The following is a 19797-nucleotide window of genomic DNA, read 5'->3' as shown; positions in this document are numbered from 1 at the left end:
ATAGCAAGCAGCCATAGTTCCTTTTATTTGAAGGGGGGAGGTGAGGCTGTTGGTTTTAAAGCAGCATCAACTCTAGTCTTAATTTGTATGTGTTCAGATTCCCAACAACAAATCCCAGTGAAAGCTGTTGGAATTCCCCCCACGTGGCAGGGTTGTATGTTTTGTCACTGTCAGTACCATAGATTTGGGCTGAAATTTGCAGATGGTAGAAAGCCTATGTGTATTCATTTTAAACTAAATGTCTGCTTTTTCTCTCCCCTTCCCTCCAGGCTACTTCTGTTCTTGATGTCAGATACGCATCTGCTTCGTGAGAAGGTGCTGTAGCCTAGAACAATTTGTGTTGACTACTGTGTTATCCAGGATATCAGGTATTAGCAAACCTCAGACAGCCATCTGCATCATATCTGTGGACAAGCAGCTATTACCAAAAAAAAGGCAAACGCTTCCAGTCCTGTGCTACATCTGCCTTAATCTCCCCTCATTCCTCCATACTGCCTCCACTTTCTTTCAAAAGCACCCAGGTAGCTCAGCTCTCCATTTCACCAACGTCATGCTTAAGCATGGGGACTTCTAAAACCAGTAACACCTGTCTATAAATTTTGACCAACCTGCAAAACAAGGAGCTCCTTAGCAGCCCCACAGTAACTCTACACGTTAGGAGTTCTTATAACACTTGGTCCTTAGGGTATAAGTATGTATTGCTGCATGGCCTCGTGGTCTCCGCTTCCTGTGTATTCTTACGATGACACTATGATTAGTGAGCTTTCTATAAAGGAGGGGCCTGTGCACACGCCAGCCGTGGCAGGTTTGTTCTGCAGTGACAGGACATGTTAGCAAGCAATCATGCATAATGCAAAGTGATAGGAAATGTTATTTCTAAGGTTTGGTCAGTCCAAGGTTGTAGATGTAACTCATTACACTTCTGGTTTGTGCAATTTTTTCCACTGTATTTGTGTGTTCTTGCTTCATAGAAAGCTCCCTAATTGAGCATTTTATTCCTGTATATTTTAATGGCTTTTATTTAGTGCAAAAGGGAATACTTAACCTGAAACTGTTTGATACGCTATTTAACCCCTGGCATTCAGCATTTGCATTGTAACTTGTTAAGTGAGTGCTACACAACTTTCTTTTTCCTGATCCTCTGTGGGATTAAGTCAAAACAACTTTCTCTGGTGCCTCTCCTTTTGGGGAATATGTGCCTTTTTGCATTTGGCTACCATAGATCACTTTCTGTCCCAGTGTCTCATTCCTCTTCAGAGCGCTGTTTGCCAAAGACATCAAACTGCTTCTCCCACTGGAAGTCTGGATGAGGGTTGGAGCACAGAATTCAACCTTCAGGAGTTTTTGGTTTCTTGCAAGTGTAATGGAGAAGAACTGGGTTAATTTTCATTGGCCATTTTAACCCTTCTGAAGCACACATCGCTTTCATGTTCTGAACCAAAATATGCAATTTAAAATCTAAGAGGTGCTTTTCCAAATACTTGGTGCATGCAGCTTTCAAATCCCAGCCCTCTGCTCGGATGGCCCATGCTGTGGCCTGTCTGGCTGGCTTGCACTGGAGCTGTTCTTGCAAGTCCCATGGGAGGACTTTGCACCTTGAACAGGGTGGTTGCTGACTGCTGAGCAGTGTCCAGGGAAGCTAGAAGCAGCAGTATTACTTCTTATCCAGTGGAAAGCTGCAAAATAACACTAGTCACAAAGCATTTAAAAATGGTTAATTTAATGATGTTGGAAGAAACCACCAGGTGTCTTTGCAGGTGGAGAAAAGGCCCTTCCTTGCCTCTCTTCCTCTACAGAGGATTGAAGCCAAGATGGCACACAGTGATGTATAGCACCATTCTTACACAGCTTGAAATGAGCTAGCCTGTGGCCTGGCCTGCAGCTGGGGTTGATGGAGCTCAGGGCCAGGCCCTGGACTTGGTGCTGAGGTTTGGCTGCTGGGCTGTGCTGTGTGCTGTGTTGACTCTTCCCTCTGTACCTGAGCAGGGCAGGCTGATGCCAGCTGGGCAACAGAGCTGCCTCTGGCACCTCCTGTGGTGTGGTCACAGCCCCAGGAAAGGCAGGGGAGGTGGCCTTTTGTGGCACTGAGGTTGGTCTTAGCCTTGGAGGAAAGTTCCATGTCAGAAACTGGGCAGCAACACACAGGCACAGCACAGGTAGGGATTTCCTAGCACAGGTTAGAGTGTGGAGCCCCAAAAGGGCCCTTTGAGCAACTTGGCAGCTGTTTCTGAGCAGTTCCATTCTAGTAGCTCCAGAGAGATCCTCTGAGGTGATGGGAGGCTGGAAGGGAGCTGTTCCCTATCCTCTGTATTGCCTAGCTGCTGCTGTGAACTGGCAGCTCTGGTGGCTCAAATGTTCCTTCAGACCTGTGCCAGTTGGAGCTGGGAGTCTTGTGGGAAGGAATGCTAGGAGTTAGCCAGTGTGAATTAGGAATAAAGACCGGGCAAATAGCACTGTGAATCCAGTTACAGTTGTGGTGTAAAGCAATGCTGCTCTTTAGAAACACTCTAGTATTAAATATTGAACCTCCTGCTGGTACCAATGCGTGCAGACAGGTCCTCACTGGTGTGGGAGCTTGCATCTCAGCTTGGGGAGCTCATCAGGACAGGCTTCTGCTGGACACTTAGGTACCTGTGAGGACTTCTCATTGGTTTTTTGCCCTCAAATCTGTCCATCTTATCAGAAAAGTTGTGTTTTGGCTTCATCCCCATGGGGTAGGGGGAAACGTGTATCATTTGTGATATTAGGAAGAAAAAAGTTGTTTAATTATTTTTCAGTTTACTGCTATCTTATTGTAGTTGATACATGCAATATAATAGCACTGTATTTTAAACGTTTAGTTTTTTACATTCTCTTGAACTATGTTTTTAAATGCGATAAAATCATTTTAGCTTTTGAAATGGTTTGACCTTGTTTAGGTGAAGACCCTCTTTTTCTTTTGTTAAATGGGTCAAGCATTAGATACATCAACTGGTTGCATTCTGACTAGAAGGGTCCACAAAGATAACTGCATAAAATAAGAATATTCACTTAAATTTTGTTTCTTAAACTATCGATGTGAATGTCATAATTATATATATTTTGTGGAAAATGGGAAATTATTTCTCCTAAGTATAAGTTATTGTGCAAAATATGGTATCGTTAAAGAAAATGATAGTTTAAGTTTTAGTTTTAGAAATCTTAAAGATATAAAAGTGTATTGCATATGCATAAACAAATTTCATTTGTTCTATTTAATTTTTATGTAGTTGTGTAAAGTGCTAGGTAACTTCTTTTTTCACTTATCCATTAAAACAACCTTGTTACTTGAATATTCGTGTTTAACTGGTTTGAAACAGTGATCAATTTTTGTAATATAATCTTATAACCAAGGGAAAAAAATACATGCCTCAGTTGTGCTTAACAGTAAAGCAACAATGTACAATCAGATGCTTAAGACCGTAGTAGCCATACCTGGTAGTGCAACCACAATGGTTGTGTCTCAATATATTTAATACCTATGGGGATAATGGTTTCTTAATATATTTTTACAAGTTTGCAACCAGGAAGACCCCATAAATATCCACTAGAACACTTTTTTAATAGTTAAAATAAGAGTGAAACTCTTACTCTCTTAAAGCAATGTCCTGACAAACATTTTTCTTTCCTGTACAAATACATCAGAAACATTATGTATTAAAATATGCTCATTGTCACTTTAAATTTCAGTTTTTATTCTATGAATTCGCTAATATGCTGTTGGTATTCTTGCACACCAAATATGAGCCAAACAGTGCATTACACTAACTTGATCACTGGATTTGTGAACAAAAATCTCCAAGTCAATGAAATGCAAAAATATCATAGGAGGGTTTTTTTTGATAATGCATTTATTTTTCAAATTGGTATGAATTTGTACATAGCCCATTCAGTGATGAGTGGGCTGATATTTTCCAAAAAAAAAAGGAGAAAAAAATTTTATTAGCTCCAGCTTGTCTTCAGTAAGTCAAAATCTAGTGATCTTGTGCAATGCCCCTAAAGCAAATACTTTCTGCCACTCCCTGGATTAATGCAGCTTTTCCTGTTGATAGTAAAGCACAATTGCAGTGAAAGTTACAGTTCAGAAGATGGAAGGTCAGTATAGTCTATGCATGTTGTATAATAATGAGTGTTTACATTCATATTCTCCTAAAATAAAATTTATACTGGAGTGTATAGTATTCCATTATGTAGATTTTATCAATTTTGTTAACTGCTTATAGATTGCTTAAAAGAAGTTTTTTCAAGATTTTAAAAGATGTATAAGGTTAAGTTTGCAAATATAATGGAAATGCTGTATAGCTTTTGAAGTGATGAAATACTTGTTGGGATTTTAAAGAAAGTATGTTGTAATAATGCTGTTGTAAGTAATATTTTAAATGTCTTTTTTGCCTGTTTTCTATTATTCAGCACACTTACTGTGATGAATGTTCATAGCATTATAAAATTGCTTAGCCACTGAAAAGTAACATTTGGTTTTGGATTATTTTACTGTACAAGGAATTATAGTGGGGTAAATTCCTTTGTGAAATTCTACATAATTCATTTTTCTATGATTTCCAATGTTTGCTGACATCAAATAAAATTTTTTCAAGCCATTGATGTAATAAAATATGTAGTAAAATGTTATTGATGTAAAATGTGGTTCTGATGTGTAACTGACCCCCTACCTTTCAGATTTTGGTCAGGAGATACAAAAGGGGTTTTCCCTTTCCTGCCAGTGTCATCCCTCAGATGAGGAAAACCTGAAGAATAAACTGCTGCCTCTTTGCTTCTGCACAAAGCACTTGGCTGTACAAGTTAACAAGACTGTCATCTTTGCCATGAAATACACACATTTCAATACATAGAAAAAGCAACACTTGCCCTCAAAGCTCAGCAGTGTGCAATGTTGCTATTGAAGATGCTCAGAAGAGCAGGAAATTTTGCACCTTGGAATTTGCACAAGATCATATTTTTTGACTTCACGTGCTGGAGTGCTGCTGAGCACTAAACACAGAAGCACAGAGAGGATTTGAAAGTGCTTTGAGCAGATTTCCCAGCAGTGCTCTGGGAGCCCAGGGTTAGCCCAGGACAGGAGACACGAAATTCTGTGCTTTGCTCATGTGTGTTACAGACAGCAGAACTGCAGCAGGACACTGATGGTTTCCAGCTCTGCAGCCTATGGAGGGCAGGAATTAGTCACACATTTCTATATTGTAAAGCAAAGTGGTAGGGATGGAGACTGATTTGGGGTTTTGGAAGCACAAGCAGCATTTTTGAGAGCTGAGGGTGTTTCCTTACTGGAAAGCATTCCTTGTAATTTTCCTGCTGGTAGAGAATGTGGTACCAATGTTGTAAGGTAGCAATCTGCTTTCTTAGGGGAGTTATTTAATTCCAAGCACTTAAATCTTCAATACAAACCAGCCTTTCTTGCCCATGTGCCCCCCAACCCCAGAGTAAAACAAAGAGAAACAAATAAAAAATAAGGACCTTCCTTTCAATCAGGGAGCATAAAAAGGTGAGGAGATGGGGACTTCCCCTGCATGAACACATAGTCTAAAAGCAAAGGTAAAGTAGGGATAATGCCACAGGTTTTGGGAGCACAGGTGATGTACCTGTGCCTGGTAATGGTATGTGTTTGTAAATGGGAATGCAGTGTTGAATTAATGCTGTATTAGAGCCTGTCCTACATAAACAAACTGGAATCTGAACATGGTGGCACCAAGCACTTCTCCTTTAGAGCAGGAGCTGCCTTGCAGGTACAAGCTAGAGTTCAGGCTGAAAGGGAAGAGTTCACTCTTGGTGCTACTAAACGTACCAAGATCTTAATATGATCCCCTAGTATCAGCTTTATGAAGTAACAGTATAAACCTGAATTTGATTTCATAAACCATCTTCCAGTCTGAAAGATGTAGACCGATGTTTGAGAGAGAAAACCAAGTATCAAACCTATTATTCACTTCTAAAGCATGCTCTGGCTCAGTCACCAAAATAGCCTTTGAAATAGTAAAAGCAAATGTAATTTCTGGTCATGCTTCTAATAAACAGTCAACAAAATGTATTTGTACAAACAAAAACATTTCTGCAAAGAGCCTGCTGAGAGTGGTAGAGAAATTGTTTTCTTTTCGTGCAGAAGAACTAAGAGGGAATCACTGTAAAATTTTATGGGAACAAAGTTTCTAAGGTTATCAAGAAGGGAATTATTGAGGACAAAGTTTCTAGGGTTATCAAGAAAGGAATTATTGAGGACACTAGAGTCAAGGAGATCTGAACTTTGATAGATGGAGCAATCACCTGGAAGTTTCCCCTGCTGAAAGGGGAGAAGTTTGTATGGAGGAAGGCTGCAGCCTAGCCTAACAAGGGCACCAAAGGGTAGGATTTTCTGATTTGGGTAAAAACATTGATCAGGTGAGGAGTTCACAGTGGGCAGATCAGGAAATGGGAGTTGGGTCATGCTGACTGATATATTTGTATCTGGAGCCAAGGGTGAGGGAGAAGTGAGCTGTATGTTCTGATTCTTGATGTTTTCTTCATTTTCCTGAAGGTATTTTGCAACAGGAGCAGGTGTGTGGAATGATGGCAATAAAATGTGAAGTGGGAGATGCTTTTCCCTCTCTGCACCCTCTGGGGGCACAGACCCAATGTGTCTGACACGTAATGTGTGAGACCATGGCTTAGCAAGACCTGGATTTCCTTTTGAAATGGAAGATGAGACTGTGTGTGTGACAAAACAGAGCTGATTTCTATTAGAAAAAGATGAATAGGAGATCTCAGCAGCTGCAGACTTCTTGATACTGCCTTGTGTATTCAAGGTTTAGAATAAGACACAATGGAAAGTGAATTAATGAAATAGAAGAATGGGTGCAGTGGATTTGCCAGAGATCCACGTGTGCCTGATTAGTCTATGGCGAGGTGCAGGATTCATCAGTGGATAAGGATATCACTGCCTGAGCTCGCTGTCCAGAACCCCTTAGAGAGAAATAAGCTTTTCTAGGGTATAATTAATTTAATCCTAAATTAGATGTTGAAAACTGATCTAATGTATTACATCCTGAAAGTGCTTATTCCCTTCCTTATTATAGATGAAGGTAGAGCCTAGGGCTCTGTCTCTGATGTGGGAGCTGGCCATTAACCACGCTGGTGCCATGGCTGCCTGGGCTTAACCCAGGAGGGGACAGCACTTGGACCCCTCGCTGCAGTGGTGGGCACTGTGCTTGGAGCTGGACAAAGAAATGTTGATGCCTCATACCAATGCTTTGTAAAGGTCCTCTGGGGTATTGTGTTCTTGACACAAGAAACAGTGGGGAATCTGGGATGGTTGGAAACTTCTGGAGCTTCTAGACAAGTATGTGCTCAAAATCCCAGATTTTTGTTGCTTGTTGGAATTTGCCTCTGATTACAGAACTAGCTCCCCAGTGGCTTGGAACCTTGTAAGTGCTCTGTAAAAGTAGATTTATTGTGTGGGGAAGCCCACTGGGCTGAATTTCAATTCCTTTGAGCCCTGTATCCCACCTCTCTTGAAGGGACAGTTCAGGTAAGAAGTGTCCTGTGAAGAAGTGTCACTAATGCTGAAAATGTTACAATGGTATATTTTCTACTATGTTTAGCCTTTCCAGTACAACTTTAGGGGCAGCTTTTCTAATACCAAAAGTAGCTTTGTGTCTCTTATCAATATGCTGTGCTGTTAATGCTCCCAAAAAATAAATTAAAACCAACTATTAATAAACCAAACCCAAAAGCAGTCAATTGGATGTTCTCCTTTAAGCTAATTCCCTTTTGCTGCGTGACTGCTTCTCCCCCCTGTGTGGTCAAGTCTCACTGGCACAAATATTCTGAGAAGATAACTTCTAAGCTTAAACAAATTATCCTTTAAAAGTGTTTGTATAAAGATTTCAGTTTCTGCAATTAATCAGGGGAGGCCGTGGGTTCAGCGCCGTGCTTTGCTCGGGAAGCAAACAATACCCTGTGCCTGTGCTCCATCACAGGCAGCCTCTTGCTTTGACTTTCAATGAGTGACCCAGAACCACTGTGGGATTTAGCAGCAGAAAAATAATTTAAGAGAACTGTTCCATGCACACAGGGAAGATAAACTAGTCAAGCAATTTGTTATGAACAATGCCTTTAGCCCAAGGCATGGATGGATAACTTCTCTTCCTCACGGTTTTATTTTAGTGCATTGTTAGCAGTGAGGGCTGGGATCTGCCAGGCCTCCAGATTTGTGGTTCAGCATTCAGTGTCAAGAAAAAAGATCATAATAAATATCAACTGACTTACATCTTCTCTTCCCTCAAATGTGCACTGCCTAGGGCCTCCAGAATGAGAAATACACCAACTCCTCTTCTGCCAGCCTGGCTCTCAAGGTGCAGAGAAAATCTCTTACAATAAGAGGAGAAAACTTGATTTTTTTTTTGTGTGTGTGTATATGTATATATAAAAGTAACCTATGACTCCCTAACTTCTGTTGGATTTCCCAAGGTATTTTTTTGTATTAATGCTTTAAACCATAAGTTCCCTAAATGAGGGAGTGTAGCCCCTGCTGTAGACATAAAAAAATAGGGAGCCTAATCCAAACTTTGCTAGGTATATTTACATAGTCTGCAGGGAGAGTTGGATCAGGTGGATAGTAAATAACTTCATAATGTTAGAGCAAATGCAGTTTTAAATTATTACCTGTCAGCCTCTTATTAGGTGTGGGTCAGGCAGAAACCTGACAAGGATGTGCTTTGCTAATGAGGAGATGTGTTGGTGTTCTGGGGAGCAGCAAGGCTTCAGCAATGCTTTATTGACTGGAGAGAATGTCCAGCTCCTCAAATGGCTTCCTGCTTAGTTGGTGGACCTGTTTGTTTGAGGACACAGAGCAGGGAATTCTGTTGCTTTCATGAAACATCTTCCTTTTCACTTTGTCCACTGGAGATGGTAATTCCATGGATTGAACTGGGTGATCTCTAGGATTTCACTAGTAATTGTACTAACAAGAGGGCAGTGAATGTGGTCCAGTTTTCCATCCGTCTGCAATATTTTTCTTCTGTTATGAAAAGAAAAAGTTATCTGTAAAATGAAGCTAAGAGGGTGTTTGTGATTTTTGTTGCTGTTCTTGCATTTAAAGATTGCCGTAAAGCAGTGGAATCATCTCTGTTTTTCTTGTAAAGGTGTGTGTTTTTCATTTAGTAACTCAGTTTTGTTTCTACAGCCTCCTGGGATGGAGAGGTCACAGTGCTGCATAAATGAAAGCTGAGTAATTGAGATGGTTTTCAATGTTTTTACATTTTACTAAAAAGTTAAATGTTTACTTAATGGCCTGTAAACCCTCAGGAGAATATGTCTTTGTTTAAAAATTCAGAACCTGCTGAAGGCTTCAAACAGCCACTGGTTGCTTGGGGGGACTCAGAGCATTGCTGAGAGTTGCTAACATGCTCGTGGAGGTGGAGCAAAACTATAATTGTGGCTAATTCTGCCAAACCTAAGGCAAGGTTAACTCATCAGTGAGCTAGGATGTGTCCTTCCCATGGATTAGTCCTAGAATAATGACCAGTTAGGGCTGGCATTGCCAGCCTGTGGGTGTTTGGGAGGTAAAACTTTTGGTTGATGTTTCACAGTAATAGAAAAGTACCTAAGGAAGAGACAATTCCTAATCCTTGTGGTACATGGCTACCAAAAGCCCCAGAGATGTCATTGTAGGCAGCCTGATCAAGCAAGGTGTTGTCAAAGCGGTTTGTGCTGGATCTTGTCTAATAGCAGAGGGTTATTTTTGGCTGGTGTCGGACAAGCCCCATGGAAAGCCAGTGCTGGTGGGAAGGGGCTGACCTGAGCTGCATGTCCCTGCTGCAGGAACATCACAGGCTGAGGTGGTGCAGCAGCCTGGAGGAGCGGGTCCTTAGCTGGATGCAAGAGGCTTCTAGAGAGATGTCAGCGTACACTTGCTCTCTGGAGGCCGAAGGTCTCTGACGCTGGAAGGATGTTGCCCTTGGGGTTGGCTTGCTCCTTGGCAATGATGGTATTTTTAGCAGGTTTTTCTGGAAACTCCTAACCAGGCATAATCAAAGCACAGAGTGAAGTTGGAGAGCACATGAAGAATGTCTTGGTATTATACACATCAACAAGGTTGCTGGGCTGTGCTCCAACTGCAGATTAGCGTGGGTGTCTAGAAATCAACAGAAGGTGCCTGGAACCTGTGCTGGGAGCAGTGGAAACCCCATTGCAGTCTGTGGGGGAGTTTGGGCTTGGGACTGCTGCCATGATCCTGTTTCTAAGGCCATTCCTGAGTAATGGATGAAAAGTTTGGGTTGTTTTCCCTGCTGAGTCTGGCTGCACATCACAAGTTCCCTTTTTTTCACGGCAGCCTTTTATAGCAGGTTGTTCTCCTAGAATAGCTGGAGCTTTGGAGAACAGTGTCCAAATCTCTTCAGTGTGTGACTGTTTTGTTCTAAATGAGTTGTTTTGCAGGCAGACCCCCAAGGGCCACTTGCCTGGGTGGCTTTAGCTTGGCTTGGTTTATTTTTTGTATACTAATTATTCCTTTGAGATTCACTTTGTGATTTCTGTTCATCTGTTTAGGTGTTCTGTGTCTCAGATGAGAAGACAAAGTAACATGTCATTTAAGTAAATTAGTGTGTGAAAACTGTGTCCTGAAGTGTTTGATTAATGCCCACAGAAGCCTTTGGAAGCCATGTGTCTGTGGCTGGAAGCTGGGCAGTGTGTGCAGGCTGCTGTCTTAAATAGCAACGGCAGCAGAACTAGGGAAGAAACTCTGAACCCTACAGGAGGAAGGGGCATGGATGTGTCCTTGCATTTCCTCTGCACTCCTTTTGCCCCCCATTATGAGGAGACCTTCCATGTAGGAAGCTTGGCATAAATCTGCATTACCCTGGCCATTCAAAGCTACTGAAGCCTGCTGGCAAGAAAATCCACCTCTTGTCCAGTGGTGAGGCTGAGGCTGCAGAGGGCGATGGCAGGAATGGTGAGGGGCCCCAGGGAGGTGGTGTGAGTCCTTGGGGAAGGAAAGGGGGCACTGAGTGTAGGCACTGAGTGCCAAGTGCCCCAGGAGCAGCTTGGAGCCCTGGACTGAATTTTTGCAGGAGATGGTTTTTTGGCCAGGGAGGGTGAATAGGTGGATGCTTCAACCCAGGCTGTGTGGTAGGGCTGGAAATCAGCTCTTGACAAAGTCCTGGAAATGAGGCAGCAAAGGGAATTAATCATTAGCAGAGCTGAGCGACAGATGTGCCACACTCTTCATTGCTGTGAAACTTTGAGTTTGGTTATCTTTGTACAGAAACTCTCTCTCAACAGCCTGTGTTGAGTGCAGGAGTGCCAGGTGGCACCTCCAGCCTGCACCTAGCCAGAGTCAGCAAAGCTCTGAGGAGGCAGGGATGGGGAAGGTGCTCCCAGTGGCCCTGGAAAGTGATTAATCTTGTCAGATGACAGCCTAAGCAATGCCTGTTCTGAAGAATTGGGGACTGTTTCAATACGTTATGAATCACTAATGATTTGTTTGGGGGATTTCTCTGAAAAAAAGTCCAGACGAGTATGATTTGAAGGGGAGGCATAAGCTGTGCTGGGACGCATGAAGGACCCACATGTCTTGTGATAAATGATCAAGTGGGGTGACTTCTTGTAGGTTTGGAAGGCTGGAGACCAAGGAGTGGGGTTCTGAACATGCCGCTGCCTTCACATGTAACATGGTGGGTTGCAGGTTTGGATGCCAGCCCAGCGTGCCCAGCTGGGGACAGAGGGTCACAAAGCAGGGCCCCAATTGCCCAGGTCAGCAGAGGGTGGTGCACGTGGAGCACGAGTTTGGCATTTGGTACCTGAGTGAGGAGTGCTTGGCATTTGGTACCTGAGTGAGGAGTGCTCTCCCAAGCCCAGCACTGCTGGTATTTACCCCAAAGGCTCCATCCAGCCTGCCAGCCCAAGTGGGGCTGTTCTCTTTGGGAGGAGATGCCTCAGGTGGATGGGCCATCTGTACAGGCAATTGTGGGAGCTTGCCCTAATTATGCCTGTCTCCCCTTTCCTCTCCCACAGATTTCAGAGCTCCCATCAGGTGAGGAATGCCAATTTATTCCTAATAGCATCTGCTTGATGTGGCTGTTTCCACGGCCTTTATCATATCTCTGTGCTTCCAGAACATCAGCTCTGTCACACCTGTAATTTATTCTCAAGCTGTAACAACGTAGCTCTTGGAATGATGCCCAGGTTTGACTTCAAGCAATGATGAATTCACAAGGTCCCTAAGCAAGTGGCTTCAATTTTCTTACCTTTGCTGCCTTAATTTGCCCAGCATCTTTTTTGTTTTCTACTTAGCATATCTCATTGCATCGCCTTCTGCCCGGTTAAAAACACTGATCAGCCACTTCTTCCCAGCCTGCTGCTGGTAAATGAGGGGGCAGCTACCCCCCAGTCTTATTTTGGATAAACCAAATAGTGTGAGTTTGCTGCTGCTCTCATTGGAAGGAGGGTTTTATGGAATTTAAATGTCCTCCACACAAACTCGTGGTATTTGGCACTGGTGACCTGCGGAGGTGGATCTCCCTTCTCCTGTGTTTCCTGGAATGAATTATCAGACAGGCAGGTTACTGGCTGCAACCAGTTCCCTGGTTCCTGTTTCATGGCTGCATTGAAGATGCTCTGGAAGTCAAGAAATCCATTTTACCCAGTCCAAGATTTCTTCTTCCCAAAAGGTGATTTCCTCTCTTTGTGTTCATCCTCGTGCATCAGCCACAGCTTGCTTGGAAATAATTGTGAGGCTGCTTTGGCTCTTTGAGGGGCCCAGGCAGAGCCCTCCTCCTGTGTGACAGAGGATGCTGGGTGCAGGGAGTGATTAAATGTTTGCCTAGCAAGTGGAGCAGTGTGTTTGGCTGCCTGGAGGAAAAGCAGGCTTGTGGGACTTGAGCTAAGCTCATTCATTTTCTGATCCCTGAACTAATCTAAATGAAAAAATGAAATACAAAATGAGAGCAGTTCTGCAATCTCTGCAACTCTGCCTCTAATTGGCAAAGGCCAGGCAAGGCCCCAGGTGTTGCTGAGGAAAGAACAACGTGGTTTCCTTGGGGGGCCTGGGGGGCACCGGGATCTCAAGGCAAAGCCCAGGGGGCAGGGAGGGGGATGGAGGCTCCCCTGGGAGGGGCATGGGGTTGGCTCCAGTGGCTTGGTGAGCCAGGAGTGCCACTCTTCCTGCAGCAAGGAGCTTTCTAGATGTCACCTTCCACTCCAGACACAGCCCACAGCTCTGCACTCCCTGTGGTGCCTCCTGTGCCACCTCTCTGCTGCCACAGGGAGGGGTGGGGACGTGGTTTGCCAGTGGAGGAGCTTCACTGGCATGGCAGGCAGGTCTGCTTCCATGTTTAACTCATCATCTTGCTCCTTCTACCCTGTTTATCTCTGGTATTCACATGCTGCAAGTTCAATTAAAAAAAAGGGGGGAGGTGAGTTATTGACACCCAGGAGAAGGAATCATAGACTCTCCCTCTGGGGTCTTGTCAGCAAATATTGAGCATGGCCAGGGATAAATTGCAAAGAGCCCCTGGGTCAGCAATTTTCCTGTTGGGCAGGAAATGGCAGCCCCAGAAGTGTCATGCTAAGGACACTTGTCAGTGTGTAGGAGCTGGCAGCACAAAACCAAACACGGTGCTAAACTGCTCACAAATCTTACTCCAACCATGGGGTCCCTTGGATTCCAGCTCAAGCCAAGTGCCTCCAGGTAGAATGGGAAAAGGGCAGTGGGATGTTCTGTTCCCCTTGGAAGTGGCTGATGGTTCTGGGTTGAGCTTTTCTAAAGGTGATTTTCTACCCAGAGATGATGGCATTCAAATCTCCTCCTGCACCTAAGGAAAGCATCTCCAGCATCTGAAATAATGAAAAATTGGAATAATGAAATAAAGCTGTGGGATCTGTGAAAGAGGCTAGAGGAAAGACAAAGGCAACTGCTGAAATTGCCTCCCACTAATGCAGTATTTCACCCACTGGGTTAGGAGGAATGATTATGGAGATACTTGGTAGTGACCAAGTGGGATTTATTGGAGTCAGCCAGCTGCCATTCGTCAGCAATGGAGAAAAATTCTGTGCTGTGCTGGGAGAGGAATTTGCAAAGCCCAGTACAAAATGAGTAATAAGGGTAAATCAATTGGAGATGCACTGTGCTTTTCCTGGGAATGGCAGAGTGAGCAGCACAGCGTTCAGCTCAATTGGGAGCATTAGATAAAATGCTGCATTTCATATGGAGGCATTTACTGGTATTTCTTTATTTTTAGAAACTCTGTTGGCTTTTGTAATCGTGCTTCATTTTTGGCATGGCAGCAGTATTGTTGGGAAGAGAAATGGTGCAGGTGCTGGGTTTCTTCTTGAGTGCTGTCCCTCCCCATGTTTCTCCAGGTCTTGGGGGGAACTGGAGCCAAGCCCTGCCCAATCCACTGCAGCCCAGTTGGTTTGAGCAGGATGAGCCTCCTGCAGATACCTGTGAGCAGTCACTTTGGGGACAGGCCCCCCTTGCCCTGTAAGCCCCAGGCCTCTGCTTCCTGCAGGGAAAGGTCGGGGTCACCTTTTCCCCGAGCCTGTCCCTTCAGCTTCAGCCAGAGTTCCTGCCTGTGCCTCCTGGGACAGGCCCACAGATGCTGAGCTCTCTCACCAATATGCCACCCCTAAAACATTGGGTGCTTGCAGGCTCACAGGGAGCCTGCTCCAAGCAGGAGAACCTCTCCAGTGCTGTATTGCAGCTGCCTTTACAGTGGGTTGGAAAAGTGAAGCCTTCCAGTTGCTCTCCAGGAGTCACTGGTGTCCCTTCCCATGACCCTGGGTCACCGTGGCACAGAAGGGACCCTTGGCACAGGGAGGGTGGCCTTCCTTCCCCATGCTTGTGGGAGATGGGTTAAAATGATGCTTGGGGTTGGTTTTTATTTTTTTCCCCTCTAACAGAGAACTGTAATTAAATGTCTCTTTCCTTAATGTCTCCTATGGTAATTGGAGACAACTTATTAAAGGCTCCATGGCTGCTCCTGCTGCAGTGCTGCTGCCTCTGCCCAGCACCCCAAGCAAGGTCAGGGGTCTGTGTGTGATGCTGCACTGATACACTCTGAGATGTGACTCTGGCTTTAATAACCCACTTCTCAGTAGGTAGCTGGGACCTGTGAACTCCCAAAGGAGGCCTTTATTGTAATTTTTAAGAGATGTTCCCTGAAATAGAGGAATGAGATGAATACCATATTTCTCTGTTACAGTTTTTAAAGAGGAAGGGTAAGCCATTGGAAATATTACTCATGCTTTTCCCAGTCAATGCTCAGGCATGTTGATGGGATGGACCAAAAGAGAAGCTTTCTTCAGTGAAACAGTGCTGCTCAGTAGGAAATTTCCTGTATGAGAACCTCCCCAAGTAAGGGCAGGAACACAGAGATTAAGTGTCAACATGAAGCTTCAGTTGTGGAAAGGAAATAAATGACAGCTCTGAGGAGAAAATGAGATGTAATTCAGCATGCTTTAGCATGCACACTCTGCTAGGACTTCCAGCACTCAATCAGACTTCCTATCCTTTGAAAAAATAAAAAACTGCAGTCAATTAAAAATAAAATTGTCCCATGTGGATGAGTTCAAATGACTAGGCTGGTTTTTTTAAATGTTTACTTCATGTGCTTACAGTAATTGAAATGCTAGTTATATTGAATGAGTCTTTAAAAATGCCCTGGCCTCACTATATCCCAGCAAATGTCACAGGGAAAAGCATATTTAATTATAGCCTGCTTCAGAAAAAAAAAAAATCAAGATTAAATTAATACTAATGTCTGTTTGAAAAATATAATAAATGTTAGACGAGGTGAGGAAGCATGAACAATCATCTGCAGCTTTACAGGATACTGCTTTTGCAAATTCATGGAAAATTAAAACCCATTAGCATCTTGAGTCCTTTGCAGAGGAACGTGAGCAGGAGTTGCTGGCTGGTGGCTGCTGTGTGCCCTGGGCTGGGTACCTGAGCAGGTGAGGGAAGGTTGGATGTGTGCTGTCATCCTGCTCTGGGGGGCAGGGACCTGATGGGTGCTAAGGCAGGACTCACCAGCCTGGAGCATCCCTGAGCCAGGGTGGGACAGGGGATCTCATCTGGGGGTTTAAATCGCTGTGAGAGGGGAGGCTGAAGGTCACGCGTGGCCCTTGGCCATCACAAACACAAATTTGTTCCCTTTGCAAGAGCCAGAGCAATAAAACACACTGGAAGAGCCATCCCAGAATGGCTGCCAGCCCTGAGATGAGTTTGTACAGAAGCTGATGTGTAGCCAGGGTGGGAGGGCTCTCACTGCCATCAGCAGATGTTGGTGGCTGCCACTCTAAGAACGAGCTCAGCTGTAAATCAGTTCTTCTACCTCTGCAGGATTATTTTTTCTTTCTATAGTTTTCACTGTGCTCAGAGCAGCATCAAATTCTTCTCCAACACCCTCTCCCTTCTCCATTCTTTCTTGTGCCTCTGCCAGAGGCTAAAAATTCCTGGTTTCCAAACGTGAGCATCAGGCTTGCAGCAGAGCCTGAAGTCTCAGAGCTCTGGGTGCAGAGGAGCCGCGGGAGAGCCCGGGGAGCTGCAGCCCCAGGATGTGCTGGGTGCCCTGGGAGCAGCCTGCTGCCCCTGCAGGGAGCTGGGATGGAGCCACAGGGCTGGCTGGGGGTGCCCAGCCCTGGCTGCTCCACAGGCTGCGTGTGTGGGAGGAGGGGGACGCTGCCTGACTGGAATAATGACTTGGATGCATCTCACAGTGTAGGAGATAAATCTAAAAGAATCCTCCTGCCAGCTGAAGAAAGGCATCTTCTGCTTGTCCCTGGCTGCAGACCTGAGCTGTTCCCAAAACTTCCCTGGCTGGGTTGCTCTGGGACACTGCAGCTCAGCCCCACTGTCCAGAGGGACAGACGGACAGACTTGCACTGAACAAGCAATGCAGCAGGACTTGGATGTTCTCAGGGCTGGCCTCCTCACCCCAGTGCTGCCCTCAGTGCCCTTCCAGGTGCCACAGCCTGGCCAGCCCCACTCTCCATCCCAGGGAGCCAGGGCTGCCCTTTCCCTTGTTCCTGCATGAGCCTGACCAGGGTTTGCTGCTCTCTCACTGCCCTGGCCCCTCTGGTGATCCCTTTGGAGGGGGTGGGATTGCCCCCAGCACACACAACAACACCTCAGAACACATTTCTGTGTTCTGGGGCAGCAGGCATCGCTTCCCTTGAGGTAGATAAGCGGAGATCCCAAACTGAGCCAAATTGCTTTGGGCTCAGAGGATTTTATTCACAATAATTCCCCTCCTGGAACAATTGAAGTTGTAACAGACAAGCTGAGCTTTGTTTATCTGTTGTTTCCATGGCTGTTCTGCTGTGACTGGCACACACACTTTCGACACATGGTTACTGTTTTGTAATCTTTAATCACACTATTTTGGGATGTTAAGGACAATGATCCAAAATCAATATATATGTTTTCCCAGAATAAGCAGGTCTTTGCCAGCCTTGGCCTGTGAATCTGGCTTCCTCCAGCATGTTCAGAAACACTAGCTTAAGTTTTTCTTTTATTCTCTTTTTCATTTTACTTTAGAGGTATTTCTTTCTGCATTGTCTTTACCTTCTACTGGGAATTGGGCTGTTATGTTGTTTTTGTTCCCTTGTTTGGTTCTGCTTCTCTTTATTTTTTCTCTGCAAGCTCCTGTACTGTGATAGGAAATTTTCTTTAGTTAGATGAGATGAATCCCGTCCTGGTTTCAGATGATGGTGACCAATTGCATATCACTCATGTGGTCAACCCACGTTGATCACCTGTAAACCCATGTTTACAACCTGTGTTGTAAAGCCTCCCTTTTGATCTGATGAAGAGAAATACCCTCTTCTGGGACACAACTCCTGCTCTCCTAGGTTACATCTCTAAACTAGGTGAGCTGAAAGGCATTTCAGCAGGGTCTTTTCCACTTTGGTGTGCCTGACAGCCCTTATAACCTACTGTTAAACCAGGCATTTCAGTATACTGAGTTGGATGTAAATCTCCCATCTCAGACCTGAGAAGTTTCTGTCTTTATATGAGAGTGATATCCCTCCAACATTTTTCTGTGAGACTGCAGTGTTCTCTTTCTTTTTCAGTGTCACCTAATTACCAGCTCTTCCCACTTAGCTGTAGACTATTGAGCAAGACTAATCTTTTTTGACTGTGAAAAATTATATTTGTTTTAGAGCCATGCTTTGCTTGTCTTCCTTTTGAGCATGTCTTCATAAAAATAAAATCTTGCATGAGCTTTTATTGATGGTATTTCTGGTGCTGGGCACCTTCCTGTCTCTTATTTTCCAAATTCTTACAGACAAGGGACAAGTGTTATAATCCATTATTTAATTTCATATCTCATTTCTCCTTTGCTCCTGTCAGTTTTATCCATTTGATTCCCTGTGCTCTCAAAGCTCCATGAGCCTGTGGGTAACTTCCCTGCAGGAAAGGCAAGGAACATGGGGTTTTTTTGAGGAAAAGCAGTGATTTTAGTAAGTGCCAATGCCTTGGCCTTTCCTAAAGCATTGAATTTTGCAGCCATAATAATTTGCACCAGTGATGTAAATCCTGCCTGCACATCTGGTGTGGCTTTCCTTGAATTGTCCCACCCTGCAGCACGGGATTAACTAATGCAGCACCGGCTCTGGGAGAGCGGTGAGGCTGTGCCATCCTGACAAATTTGGGTGTTTGAGAATACCAGAAGATTGCCTTTGACTCAGGAAGCTCAGCCCCAGCTCTGTGTGCTCAGAAATGCAGGCACGCTGCTGTTCTGCACCCATCCTTACCTGGCCAGCCGCAAACAACAAACCCTGTGGTGGCTGCTGTCTGTCTTTCCTCCTGGATGATTTCTGAGAGCTGCCCAGGTGGGAGTACAGTGATTCAAGCCTGCAGCTGGATCCTCTGCTATACCAACCCCTGAAATGACAAATGAAGCTTTCAGGAGCAGGTACAGTGTAAGTCCAGAGCTGCCACAGAGCGTTTTGTGTTCCCCTGCCTTCTTGCCCTCATGCCTTATGATGCTTTTTGTTCCCCTCCCCTGTTATGTGCAGTGAAAAAATGGCTCATTCTGAGCATTTGAACTGAGAGTTGCAGCCCTCCTAATCCACAGCAAAGAGAGGCTGTAATATTTATTAGTCTGTCAATAAGGATTGCCTGAAGAGGGAAAAAAGGAGGTCTGAAATACAAACACAGAAAACAAACAACATATATACAGCTGACATATATTCCTCACAAATGAGCAGAGGAAGGAAACTGGTGTGTCCATGCTGTAGAAATGAGCTGCTACAGTGAAAGCAAGAGGAACATTATCACCTAAACCCTCACAAAAACTGCAAATCAACATTTTTCTGAGCTGAGCTACTATGAAAGAGGCACCTCTGCATTCAATTTCTAAATTAATTTGTGTAAAAGCAAAAACCCCAACCAACCCCAACCCACACATGCCAAAACCCTGACAGATATCCAGCCAGCTCCTGTTCCTGTTGCAGTGGGGATCATTGCTAATTTTTCTGTAGAACGACTCGGTGCCAGACTCTTATCCTGATGCTTTTCACTTGGGCTGCAAATGTCCTGCAGCTCCTTCCTTTCCCTCTTCCCTCCCCAGCCCATGATTGATTGTTCAACGTCCTGGGAAATGGAACAGAAGGCATCGGCTAAAGGGAAAACAGCAATTCCTTGTGATGCCAGAGACAAGGTCATGGAGGCATCAGCTGCCAGGCATTTCTGCATGTTTGCTAGCAACAAATTTGGTTTGTTGGTGGCTGCAGGTTGGATTAATGCCGAGTCCTGTGCTGCATAAGCACCATGGATAAGGTCAGGGG

The 19797-nt window shown here is 44.6% G+C and overlaps 1 protein-coding gene and 1 long non-coding RNA gene across 2 annotated transcripts in view; one reads left to right on the top strand and one right to left on the bottom strand.

The window, feature by feature from the left end:
- The window catches only part of RCOR1 (REST corepressor 1), an 83168-nt gene extending 77089 nt beyond the window's left edge, over positions 1–6079 (top strand). The window contains exon 12 of the mRNA XM_005483241.4: positions 270–6079. Coding sequence (XP_005483298.1) covers positions 270–311 — 42 coding nt within the window. The 3' untranslated portion in view covers positions 312–6079. The remainder of the gene's footprint in view (positions 1–269) is intronic.
- LOC141729322 (uncharacterized) overlaps positions 1–19797 on the bottom strand; it is a 76727-nt gene that overhangs the window by 23637 nt on the left and 33293 nt on the right. Inside the window, exon 2 of the long non-coding RNA XR_012580675.1 lies at positions 18763–18892. This is a non-coding gene — a long non-coding RNA (uncharacterized LOC141729322). The remainder of the gene's footprint in view (positions 1–18762; positions 18893–19797) is intronic.

Source organism: Zonotrichia albicollis, chromosome 6 (genome assembly GCF_047830755.1).
Source record: "Zonotrichia albicollis isolate bZonAlb1 chromosome 6, bZonAlb1.hap1, whole genome shotgun sequence".
Lineage (NCBI taxonomy): Eukaryota > Metazoa > Chordata > Aves > Passeriformes > Passerellidae > Zonotrichia > Zonotrichia albicollis.
Note: the sequence above shows the minus strand (reverse complement) of the source record. Positions and strands in the feature narration are given on the sequence as shown.